Source organism: Hippoglossus stenolepis, chromosome 3 (genome assembly GCF_022539355.2).
Source record: "Hippoglossus stenolepis isolate QCI-W04-F060 chromosome 3, HSTE1.2, whole genome shotgun sequence".
NCBI classification, from domain to species: domain Eukaryota; kingdom Metazoa; phylum Chordata; class Actinopteri; order Pleuronectiformes; family Pleuronectidae; genus Hippoglossus; species Hippoglossus stenolepis.
The window spans coordinates 24,734,123-24,746,099 of record NC_061485.1 but is presented as its reverse complement, the minus strand read 5'-3'; the positions used below and the strand labels follow the sequence as shown (position 1 = coordinate 24,746,099).

Genomic DNA, 11,977 nt, shown 5'->3' with positions numbered 1-11,977 from the left:
TAGCACTCTGTCTGAACCTCTCCACTCTCCCAGCATGGTCTAACGGCCCTCACAGTGAGTGGTCTTCTTCCCTGTGTGCTTGGAGGTTTGACCAGTAGTTTAACATGAACTGTTTGTATCGGAGATTCACTGCGATCTCGCCTGAAGCGTCACGATACAACATCTCGCGAGAAGCAAACTGCTGCACGCGCTCCCTAAAGCCCCTCCTCGTGAGCCTATTGGTCAGCAGCCGCACGTTAAGGAAACACTTCCTGTAGCCTAGCACGGCTAACGACAACTAATACAGTGTATTCTCCAACACACGTGATTGTGTTGTGCTCACTCCACGTGTGAACTGCCTGGTACGTACACGTTGACACGTCGCTGTTGCTCATGTGCTGCTTTTGTATCAACTACTCGCCAGGTGCACGCCGACATGCAGCGTTAGCTAGCTAGCTAGCTACAAGCTAACTGTCAGAAACAGAAGCACGTAACGTGTGTGCTGTTTGTGCAGATGTGGAGCAGGTTGCTGAGTCCTCGTGTGGTTGGCAGAGCTGGTGTCTGGTGGAGGAGTCTGTACACGATGCAGCTGAAGACCAGTGACTTCCGCTCTCTGTTCACCGAGGGGCTGAATGGACTCGTAGGTGAGACACAGAAACGTCCAGCTCCTCGTCTCCCACTCGCATGTCCACAGAGTCTGCTATGTATTCATCTGTCTTCAGAAACACTGCCTTTGTCACATCCCCACAGATTCCCAGATGTAATGCATTTATACAATGGATATAAATATGGATATTTGCTGATGTTATCTGATTCTTGTAATTCACAAATCAGTATTATTATGTTTTAATTCCATTCATATAAACAGACTTGACAAAGCTCCCCTGGTCCTACTTGTCTCCATGTGGTGGTTGTGGGTTACTACCACTGCACACATTCCCACAGCTATTCTGGAGGCCGAAATTATTTTTGTTTGAGGAAAAGTTGATTGACAGAGAGACACAGTCCGAATTTTTATGAAAGAAAATAATAAAACATGTTTTTGTTTTGATTCATGGAAATGTAATTCATCATCTTGGAAAGTTATTTTCCCCTACAGGTTGATCTCACGAGTAAAGTTTCTTGTGCTTCCGGCCATTCAAGTTACTAGACTCTTCTTAAATGTGTGTTTGGTCTTTGCAGAGATATTTGAGAAGAATAATCATGAGCTAAGGATAGCTGGAGGGGCTGTGCGGGACCTGCTGTCTGGGAAGCGGCCTGAGGATGTGGACTTTGCCACGACAGCCACTCCAGAGGAGATGAAGCGCATGTTCCAGGTGGCTGGCGTCAGGATGATCAACAATAAGGGAGAGGCGCATGGGACCATTACAGCAAGGGTGAGACATTTGTTCCATGTAGAGTCAATCTGATTGATTAGACAAGTAGTCTTAGGTTGCATGATTGTCTGTATTCCAGAGATAAGCAGCCCAGTAATAGGAAGTTCTAGTTTGATGTATTCATTCCTTGGATATGTAAATAAGTTACATGTAAGAGGAGCCTGCAGTTTGTGACTGGAACATGTGGCTCCATAAGGGTAGATAAATAAGAAACCTATATTTTCTCACAGCACTAGGAGGGCAGTCTTGCTGTGCCCCCTGTCATCATTGATTTCTTAGTTGTTTTTTTTTTACAGCTACACAATGAGAACTTTGAGGTGACCACCCTGCGACTGGACGTTCAGACAGATGGACGTCATGCAGAGGTGGAATTCACCAAAGACTGGCTAAGAGATGCAGAGCGGCGAGACCTCACCATCAACTCCCTGTTTTTAGGTAAGTGTTTTTCTGTAGTGATATGAACTTTGTTGAGGACTTCACTCTGCGTTTGCTTCTGTTGTGGAGATGCAATTGTTGTTGATTTATTTTCGTTCACACTATGTTCACACTAATGAGGTTTAGTGTTGAAACCCATCACTTTCTCTATATTTACGCCTGACGTTCACAGGAGTTTTCAAGACCCGAGAACAGAGACTTTTGGAAAGGCTGCTGGTGCCGTTACGGTTTGAAAACTCCAGCGTCACATTGTAATTTACGCAAGCAGAAACAGACTTTGAAAAAAATTATGCAGTCGCTTATTGATTGAAGCAGTGCCGATTCGACAACCAGCGGTGAATGCAAAGTGCTGCTAACAGTTACAGCCACTAACTGTTCCACCTTTTTCCCGGTCCAAGAAAAGAAGTCCCTGCTCTTATCTTTGACCATTGTTGTTCTTTTTTCACAGAATTTTCTGCGACCAACTGCAGAATAGACAATCAGCCCCCTATTTACACCAACCTCCTCATGCACAGTGTAAACAGTGTGGACTCTGTTCTTAATTCCTAACTGTGTTTTATAGGTCTCGATGGCACACTGTATGATTATTTCAAAGGATACGAAGACCTGCAAAACCGTAAAGTTCGGTTTGTTGGCAGCGCTGAGCAAAGAATCCAAGAAGATTACCTGAGAATACTGCGATATTTCAGGTGGGCTGTTTCATTTCATTTTCGTCTTAACCAATTCAAACTAAAGTCTGAGTAAAATGGAGAGGGACTTAGAACCTTTTGGAGGGGGAAAACTAAAATCTTCTTCTTCTAAGTGTATTAACCGTAGCCCACTAAATTCAACCCAGGTTCTACGGCAGGGTGGCTGTGGAGCCTGATGACCACGAGCCTGAGACGCTGACAGCCATCAGGGAAAATGGCAGAGGACTAGCAGCGATATCGGGAGAGCGGATTTGGGTGGAACTAAAAAAGATGGTGGTTGGTGACCATGCTGCTCATCTACTGGAGCTGATGTACAAGCTGGAACTGGCCCAGTACATAGGTGAGACAGATGCAAAGAAGTTTTTTATAGCTTCTGGAACACTAGATAGGTTTACATGGCCAACGATATTCTGATATTAACCAGATTAAAACAACAGTCTGAATAAGACACTGCCAGGTAAACCATGTGCCATTTTCTGATGACCTGGATCTGACTAAAGTCATACTCAATATAAGTAATAATTGAACTAAGACGTGGAATATTCTGGCCTTGGTCACATTAAGTAGACATTCATCGTAATCACATTATAAAATCCTTTGGAGTTTTTACAGAATTTTGCGACTTGGACGCACAACAGTTACCAACCGCTTCACAACTCATGTCCTGGGTTTGAGTGTGAACAAGTAGAAAGGCGTAATGTTGAGTCATACTCAAATACTCTAATTTAAACATCATAATTGTAAAAAATTGTATGCAGAATAAGGTCGTTGGAATATTGGCTTCCATGTGAAACAAGAAGGCTTGATCCTACATTTCCCATAATGCAACTTAACAGCATCTCACATCTGTCCGGCCTTGTAATTGGCCTCTTTTTTTTAATTCCACACCTCCAATCGGTCACACAGGTTAACTGTTATAATTTTGAAGTCTCAACCTCAACAAGAGAATAGGTCCATTATTTTCCTATTTAAGGTAAAAACATCTAATATGGTTCCATGGTAGCACCTTGCCTATGTATGTACGTAGCTAAGTTTAGTGGAAAATGTTCCCATACCCAACTGTATTTGTCTTTATGACTCAGATCCCTCTTGAAAATGGAGTAGGCTACAGCACATAATGACTGCTATCAAGTCATTATCTCAGTGAAAAAGATCAATAGTCATTAAATCTCAAGGGCTGAACAATTTGGAGCCGTTTCTAAAAAGGGAAGGATTCAATGTCCTCTCCTGAGCTGAAGTGGTCTTTGATGCCTCTTGACCTCTGTGGCACTGTGACCTCTGGTATTAGTCAGATGATCCAGTGTCTCTCAATGAATAATTTCAGAACCGTTTATTCAGTAATACATGTTTGAACAAGATACCAAAGCTGAGCACTGTTCCAATAAAATCCATTTCTCTTGTTTGTGCTGCTGCTCATCCCTTCCGCCCTGATCCTCCACAGGTTTACCTCCAGATGGCGATGTTGAAGAGATGAAGCAAGTGTGGCAGAATGCCAAAGACCACTCTCCCAAGCCCATGACCGTCCTGGCTGCTCTCTTTCACTGTCCAGAGGAGGTGGAAAAGATGGACCTCCGACTGAAGGTCTCAAGGGAGGAGAAGAATCTGGCTCTGTTCCTGGTCAAACATAGAAGAGAGCTGTGCAAGAGCAAAGACGAGCCGCAGAGTCTCAAACCCTTCACTGACTTCATCATTGATGTAAGTTTAGGCCTCCTCCAGTTAGTGTGTCAAAAGCAACAGATGTCACTGTGTTCATGTTTGTTTTTCAAATTAAGGGCTGAAGAGATTCCTAGCGGAACGCTGTGAACTGTCTGATTGATTTTAGCCTTGAGTATTCCTAGTACACATGCCACGTTCTGGGCAGACCTTAATTATTCTCGAGCAGGTAATATGTTATGTGCTGGTGAAAGCAGCTGGTGATTGCCCATGACAGCATGATTGGGTGATGTGAAGCTGAATGCAGTGGCTGCTTGACAAAGTTCAGTCATTAATGCCATTTTTTTAGCAAAAATTTAAGAAAATGAACAAAACACAGGTTCCAGCTTCTGTGATAGAAACACTACTGTGTATCTGAGTTTTGGACGAAACAAGACAGTTCAAAACCTCACCTTCAACTCTGTGAAAACGTGATCAGCCTTTTTGCAGTTAACAATTAAACACTAAATCAAGAAAATAATCAGCACATTAACGGCCATGAAAATGACTCTAGGTATACAGACAGCACTACTTTGAATACACAAACCTTTCCCTCTGTCTTACCACTGAACTGTGGTCCACCTGCATCCATCACCCCAGCTGCATGCAACATGTTCCCACCCATACTAATGAGGCTCAGCTACAGGCATTCTCAGAAATGTTACTAATCAGTAGGTGGGATTGTGTTTTGATAAAAATGTGCTTTGGTTTCACTTTTATTTAGAATTTAACTTTTCTCAAAACATAGCGATACTAAAACAATACAATCATTCAAATAGATTTTTTAAATGGGCTTTGAAAGGATAAGCGCATAAAACACTGGATTAAGCTTCAGTGTAATTATGTTGAAACGAGATGTAACAGAAGAAGAAAGACAAGAGGAGAGAGTTATTACAGTAGAAAATATTTGTCAAGTATCGGAGGACACATTATTGTAGTAGATGGGAGCCGTCATGAAAGCCTGATCGCAGTTGTGATTATTTTAGTGTTTCCTCCTTTTTATGCCCCTTTAACTGGTCTGAAGTGGGTGATGATTGGTTAGACAAAATGTGATGTTACATCTGTGAACCAATCCAGATTTAGGAATAGCTGTTTCATTATATAAATAAGGTTTTTATTTCATTCTGATTATTGCTTATTGTGATGGATATTTAACTTAATAGACAACATTTCAAAATCTATAACTCTCACACGTGCTGCATCTTTCCAGAGTCGGGAGCTGGATTCTCAGATTAAAGTGTGCGAGCTGCTGAAGTATCAAGGTGAGGAGAAGCTGCTGGCCGAGCTCCGCAGATGGTCCATCCCTCGATTCCCTGTCAATGGTCACGATCTGAGGAGGATGGGTGTCACGTCAGGCAAGGAAATTGGGGCCACCTTACAGAATCTCCGCGACATCTGGAAGAAAAGCCGCTATCTGATGGACAAAGAAGAACTGCTCACTCACGTACAGACTTTTGACAAATAGTCTGGACTCTGCATGGTAACTGTGCTGATCACTGGTATTGATCGAGCATTGTTGACAGAGGACGCCACAAGAACAGAGACATGCGTACCTATTGATGAAAGTAATTTCATTCTAAATTACCGGAGGGCCTCTTGTGTTCATCTGCATCGCCATGTAAATCCGAAGAGCTCACACACAATATGCTCTGAGCATTGCAGCTGCCACATTATGGGAAAACATGTAATGGAAAACGGCAGCTGATTTCACCATATGTGTCATCACAGAGCTGCTGTTTGTGTCAGTCCCTCAGATTAACAGCTGATACTACAACGTTGCAGATTTGATCTCAACAGCACTTATTCACTGCTTGCACTGGTGTGGAAAGATGAAAGATGAAACATGAGGGTAGTGAATTAAAACCTGAGCTCAGTTACTTTAAAAAGTATTAATTTTCATTGATAAGACAATGATGGGAAACAGATGTTTGGTTTTGATTTGCTGTTTTTTTGCTTAGGTTTATCTGCAGTTACACAAATTGTCTTGTTTTTAGTGAAGAAACTAAGTTCTGTTAAAAATGTTATTTTTAATTAAAAAGACTAAATTGCAGATTACTATGTATGTATGTGTAAATCCCGTACACTTGTGTATCTGGGAGAAATGAATGTTTTCTGAGCAGGAGGGAGGAGCAACCTCTCAGAGAGATGAGCTATAAAGCCCCCTACTCCAAGACCTCACTCTCTGCCTGGACACTCAACTTGTTTCTTATTGGAAATGTATCCTTTAAACCCCACAATAGAAAATACTTTTGTTGAGATTACTAAAATTGAATCCCATATTGCCTGCTGGCGTTTGACTTTTTTTTTTTAAATGTCTCTACTTTAACTGGATTCACCTGGAATGGTGATATAAGGGTGGTGCGTTACTCCGCTGTATTTAAGGCAGAGAGCATGGCTTGGTCAAGTGTAAATATCAGTAACATCACTTTGGAGACTGCGCGTCCTGAGGATGATCCGCGGAACGAGCGCTTGGCTCAGGTGGAAATAGTTCTTCTGTCCATCATCTTCATCACTGCGGGGATCCTGAACGTCGGGCTCTTGTTGGTGCTGTGGAAGCGCAGGAAGCAGCTCTCCAGGATGCGCGTCTTCGTTTTCCACCTGTGCGTCGCAGACCTGGTGGTCACCTTCTTCCAAGTTTGTCCGCAGCTCATGTGGGACATCACGGACAGATTCGTTGGTCCAGACATACTGTGTCGCGCAGTGAAGTACCTGCAGGTGGTGGGGATGTTTGCCTCCACGTACATGATAGTGGCGATGACGATAGACCGATATCAAGCCATCTGCAACCCCATGGTGACGTTCCAGAGGCGCAGGGCGCGCTGGAACGGTCCGGTGTGCGCCGCCTGGTGCGTCTCTCTCATCGGCAGCCTCCCGCAGGTGTTCATCTTCTCCCGGGTGAAGGTCGCTCCCGGTGTGTACGACTGCTGGGCGCAGTTCATCAAGCCGTGGGGACCGAGAGCCTACGTGACCTGGACCACTCTGGTGATATTCGTGCTGCCCATTCTCACGGTGATCGTGTGCCAGGTGCGCATCTGCCGCACCGTGCACATCAACTTCCACATGAAGACGCAGCACGTCGGAGAGGCGCACACCAAGGCGCTGTCCTCCAGGGCCAGCAGCGTGGCCGGGGTGTCCAAAGCCAGGGCGAAGACCGTGAAGATGACCGTGGTCATCGTGCTCACATACATCATCTGCTGGACGCCTTTCTTCACCGTGCAGCTGTGGTCTGTGTGGGACGTGCAGGCGCCCACTCACTGTAAGATCCCTGTGGAGTTTTACATGAAAACACATTTAATAATATCGATAATCATAATAATATATCCACTCTTGTTAATGGTAATAGTACAATATACTACATTTGGAGAAATAGTGCGAGATGCAACATGAAGACAAATAGTGCAAGATACTACACAGAGTTGGTACAAATGTATTACATGAAGTTCAATAGTACAATATATTACATGAAGACGAATGGTACAAGATAATACATAGAGAAAAGCTACATTAAGAGAAATAGGACAATAAACTACACAGGTACAAAGTACTAGATTTAGAGAAATAGTACAGTATACTACACTAAGAGGCATAGTACGAGATAAAGTACTTCCTTAAGACAGACCTACAAAGGAACTGAATTTTTTAATCTGGGCGAACAGTATGTGTAACCAAGAGTAGATTCTCTTTATTTAAAGAGGTAAGATTAAATAACAAAGAATATAAATAAAATGGAGCTCATGTGAATTTCTGTGTGTTTCCAGCTGCAATCTTCAGCATCCTGATGTTGCTGGCCAGTCTGAACAGCTGTGCGAACCCCTGCATCTACTTGCTGTTCAGCGGGAAGCTGCCCAAGAGACTGGTGGCTATGATGTGCACGCGAGAGTCAGAGCTGAAGGACTCCATCCAGGAGGAGGGCACCATGGTCAGCTCCCTGTACATCAGTCTCAAGAGCCTGTCGGTCAGCAGATAAAGAGCCTGACGTCCACTGAGACGTCCTCTCACCTCGATAGGTCTTGACACCAAGTGTGAGAACAAACATCAAAGTATAGTACATAGTCCCTGTGGTAACAGTACTGTGGTGAGAACACATTGTGGAAATGAACCAGTGAAATGTAGAAAGTCACTGGTGAGTAGCAGAGACAAGTCATTAAAGGGACATTTCTCTAAAAACTCATGGTTGTCTCTATTACATGATTAATGGTTTGTATTTATGTAGAACTTTTCTCGTCTTGATGAAAACTCAAAGCTCTGTACAGTTTTTTTGCCATCTCACATAGTGTATGTACAGTAATTTTGGGGTTCAGTATCTTTCACTTCGTCGTGCAGAATGGGGCGACTGGGATCGAACTGCCGCATCTTTTGTTAGTGGACGACCCGCTCCACCCCCAAGCAGTGGATTGCTATACCTATTGTGGCCACAGTAGTGGTGTGACCCGAGAGATGGTGATCTGTTGATCCATGATAGTTCCAGACATTCGAGGTGCCCAGAGGATTAATCCAAATTACCATTGGGATCCTTTGGCTTTTCCTATATTACCACCACCATGACATTGACATTGATTGGACTGCCATGACATTTGGCCCATATATGTATCATCTCCAGAGCATGAACTGTAATAACGCTGGTGTCTCCAGAACTGTACCTGTGGTGTTTTGTGCTGTACATGTAGGTCCTTTGTTTCTAGGGCCCAGCTTTATTTGGAATCCACAGCACAACATGGATCAGGTTATTTTGTCAGAAAGACATAAATATTGACTGGACACATTTGCATTAATGACGTTACTTCTATTTAACTGCATGTGATCTCGTTTTGACAAAGACAGCTAACTTGTGAAATGGAGTAATGAGTAAAATGTGCTGCATAATACGAAAGTGATAGAAACAAATGTAATTCATATTTAAATGTATAATATGTCCTTTGACTGTGATTCTTCAGTATACATTACAGCTCATCAATATAAATGATCACATATACTGTATATGATGATGACAGATCAGTCATGTGACACCAAGATCTTCAAATCTGCAGTAAGATGCTCACTCAAATGTGTCAGCATTTATACATTTATACAAGACTTTTCTCTGTTGCAAAATAAACTGTTGTGACTTTTCAAGTGAATGTTTTCTGTCGTACCAACAGCATCATTGAGAAAATGTCCCTTTAGATTTAAAATGGAAATATTTGTATTTGTAAAGGGCCTCACAGGCGTGTTTTCCTGCAGATCCTTGGTTTTCTGCCATGTGTCATCTTACAGAGAATAGACCATGAAGACGTTGTCAGGTGACAGACACAAACAGGCAGAAATACATTTTTCATGAATACCTGCCATGTTGTGTCTGAGTAATTTACAGATGTCCCATCAGCTGCAGCATTAATGCATCGTAATAACTCGAGGTGAGCAATGAACCATGCAGCATGTCTAATTATGTCATCATTCATATTTAAGAAGAATCTAAAGAGTAATGATTCACACACATCCTGCAGTTTACACTGGAAATTCCCATTAGGTTCAGATGAAACGCTCACACCTTGATAAGTACAAGGGAACAAGTACAGGAAGAAAGCGAGTGACAATTTAATCTTTAGAAGGGACCTAGAAATGAAATACACTTCAATATAAGATAACCATAATATATTCCATTGTACACACACTGGAAAGGATGGAAATTGTAATAGCTACAGAAATCGAACTGACCCAAGTGTTCTAATCAACCTACCTGTTATGTGGTTTAGGTCTGAGTGTAGTCGGCACCATCCCTCAGCCTCGCCAATTTACCAAAGTGGTCGAAAGTATTTCCCCCCAGAGAACCACCATGTACAGAAAGACATCAACAGGACACCACCAACTTCAAACGAAATTAATCTTTGTAAGAGCATCATGAATTTTTAAACCATTAATGTTTTATGTTAACTAGTGCATTCCCCATTCCTAACCTGCCTGTTTGGAATGGGCTGTTTGATTGGCCTGTGATAATGCTCTGGAGCTACATCAGAATTAATAAAGGAATACTTAAAACACAACAGACCTCCAATTTACTAGAAAGGAGTTTTTAAAACTGCATTCATCCAAAACCTGGTTTATCTGCAATGAAGATTTTATAGTCAAGGTTTTTGATCAAATGAAACTAAATTAGCTTTATAACTGTTTACATGTGTTGTTTTTGTATTAGTTTGAATGACTTACTGGACCAGTGTTATTTATTCATATTGCATGTTGGCTATTTCAAAGATCTGTTAACACAATCTTCAGACCAGTTCACAACTTTTAAAAATAGAAGCTCAGTAGACTAATTCAGCTCAATTATGGCACTACAGCAACAAAACGAATGTTGCACTTTTACTTTGTGGACAAATTGCTAAAGAGGAAGTGATATCCACCCACGACAGCCGAGAAAAATCTCTGTGTCTCAGACCAATATGATGAAATAAAAAGACTCAAATGATCTGTAGAGAATTTTGACCCACGGTTTGATGCCGTTACAAACCGCTGCTGTAGTTTATCCGAGGACATAGAAGAAAACATGATCCACTCCATCTGCAGACTTATTGACCATATCGCGTGTCCAAATCCCAAAGATTTGACACCGATCAATTAGAATACATAGCAAGTGTGAAGTTGATAGATGAACAGTTCACAGACAGATGTTTGTGGAATTTGAAGGTCGCTAACTTTCCCAGAAATTCGCCTTTTGTGTTGTTGTGAGTATTTGCAGTGCATGTGTTTACTAATTAAGGAAGATGTTTTTTTAATATGCTTATTTGCCTGTGTTTTCTTAGCTTGCGTAGTTCAGCTCTCTCGGCCACTGTCAGGAACACAAGCTGTATCCAGGGCCAAATTGAAGAATTCCTTTTCAATTACAGTAGCTGTCCATGATGGAGGTTCAGTCAGCAGTGGGAGGCAGTCGGCCGTACTGTAAATGGTGAACCACTCAACAGGAACCACGAGGTATAGGCTACACTTACTGAGCCCGAACCAAGCAATCAAGCTATAGTGGGCATCAGCAAGGTCAGGGGTTAGAAACAACTGCTCTCCTGTTATTTTAAAGAGTTGCCATCCAACTCATATTGGATATAACCCATATTGGCAGTGGATGGAAATGCGCAATAATTTGAATTTTCTTCTGCTTTTTTTTTTTGAATTTCTGTAAAAGAATTCCACAGCGTTTAATTGGAAACTTCAATGGAGAGCAGAAAAATAACAAGAAAGACATTTTTGCCATTTTCATAGTGAAAGTAGAGAAATGACAGGAATGAGAAGGAGGTTTAACCACATGCAACAAAGGTCAGTGCCTTATGCCGCGTTACATTACATCGTGGAGCTCGGCACTCAGAATGATGTCACACCTGAATAACCAGAGTTGATAGTTCCGGTGCAACTGGAACAATGTTTATGTTAGCACGCCAGCCATTTTCAGCAAAACCAGTTCATAATAACACATGGAATTTCACGCATAATAACGGCGTAGTAACACACCCACAGACAGTAATTGGGCAGTACTCTGTTTACAATAAATTTAATGACAGAAGTGCTATGTAACAGTAAAAACGACAGCTTTCACAACTGTTAATACACGGTGCGGCAATTTTGGATTTCGAAGTCAGGGGTGGTGAGGTTCCTCCGACTTTCCGATTCGAAATTCCGACTCGAGGGGGCATTCCAGTCGCAACTTCTGACTTCTGAGTTTTATTTAAAAAGAAAAATTGGGTCTCTCTTACTTTACTTCCTGTCTTTGTCCTGTGTTCCGCCCTTGAGAAAGTCTGAACACACCAAAGTCTTTCTCCAGTGTTCAATTATTCCTGCATACTA

The 11,977-nt window shown here is 42.2% G+C and overlaps 2 protein-coding genes across 2 annotated transcripts; both read left to right on the top strand.

Moving 5' to 3' along the window:
* Positions 1-203: 203 nt before the first annotated feature.
* trnt1 (tRNA nucleotidyl transferase, CCA-adding, 1) lies at positions 204-6,221 on the top strand. The gene is made up of 8 exons (XM_035152825.2): positions 204-341; positions 494-623; positions 1,162-1,355; positions 1,652-1,790; positions 2,353-2,479; positions 2,626-2,819; positions 3,921-4,174; positions 5,382-6,221. Exons 2-8 carry the CDS (start codon positions 494-496, stop codon positions 5,634-5,636), a joined length of 1,293 nt encoding a protein of 430 aa, XP_035008716.1. The 5' UTR covers positions 204-341; the 3' UTR covers positions 5,637-6,221.
* Positions 6,222-6,530: 309 nt separating this feature from the next.
* On the top strand, positions 6,531-9,250 carry avpr2b.1 (arginine vasopressin receptor 2b, tandem duplicate, 1). Its single transcript, XM_035152827.1, has 2 exons — positions 6,531-7,427; positions 7,930-9,250. The coding sequence occupies exons 1-2, from the start codon at positions 6,563-6,565 to the stop codon at positions 8,136-8,138; spliced, it is 1,074 nt and encodes a 357-aa protein (XP_035008718.1). The 5' UTR covers positions 6,531-6,562; the 3' UTR covers positions 8,139-9,250.
* The last annotated feature ends 2,727 nt before the right edge of the window (positions 9,251-11,977 follow it).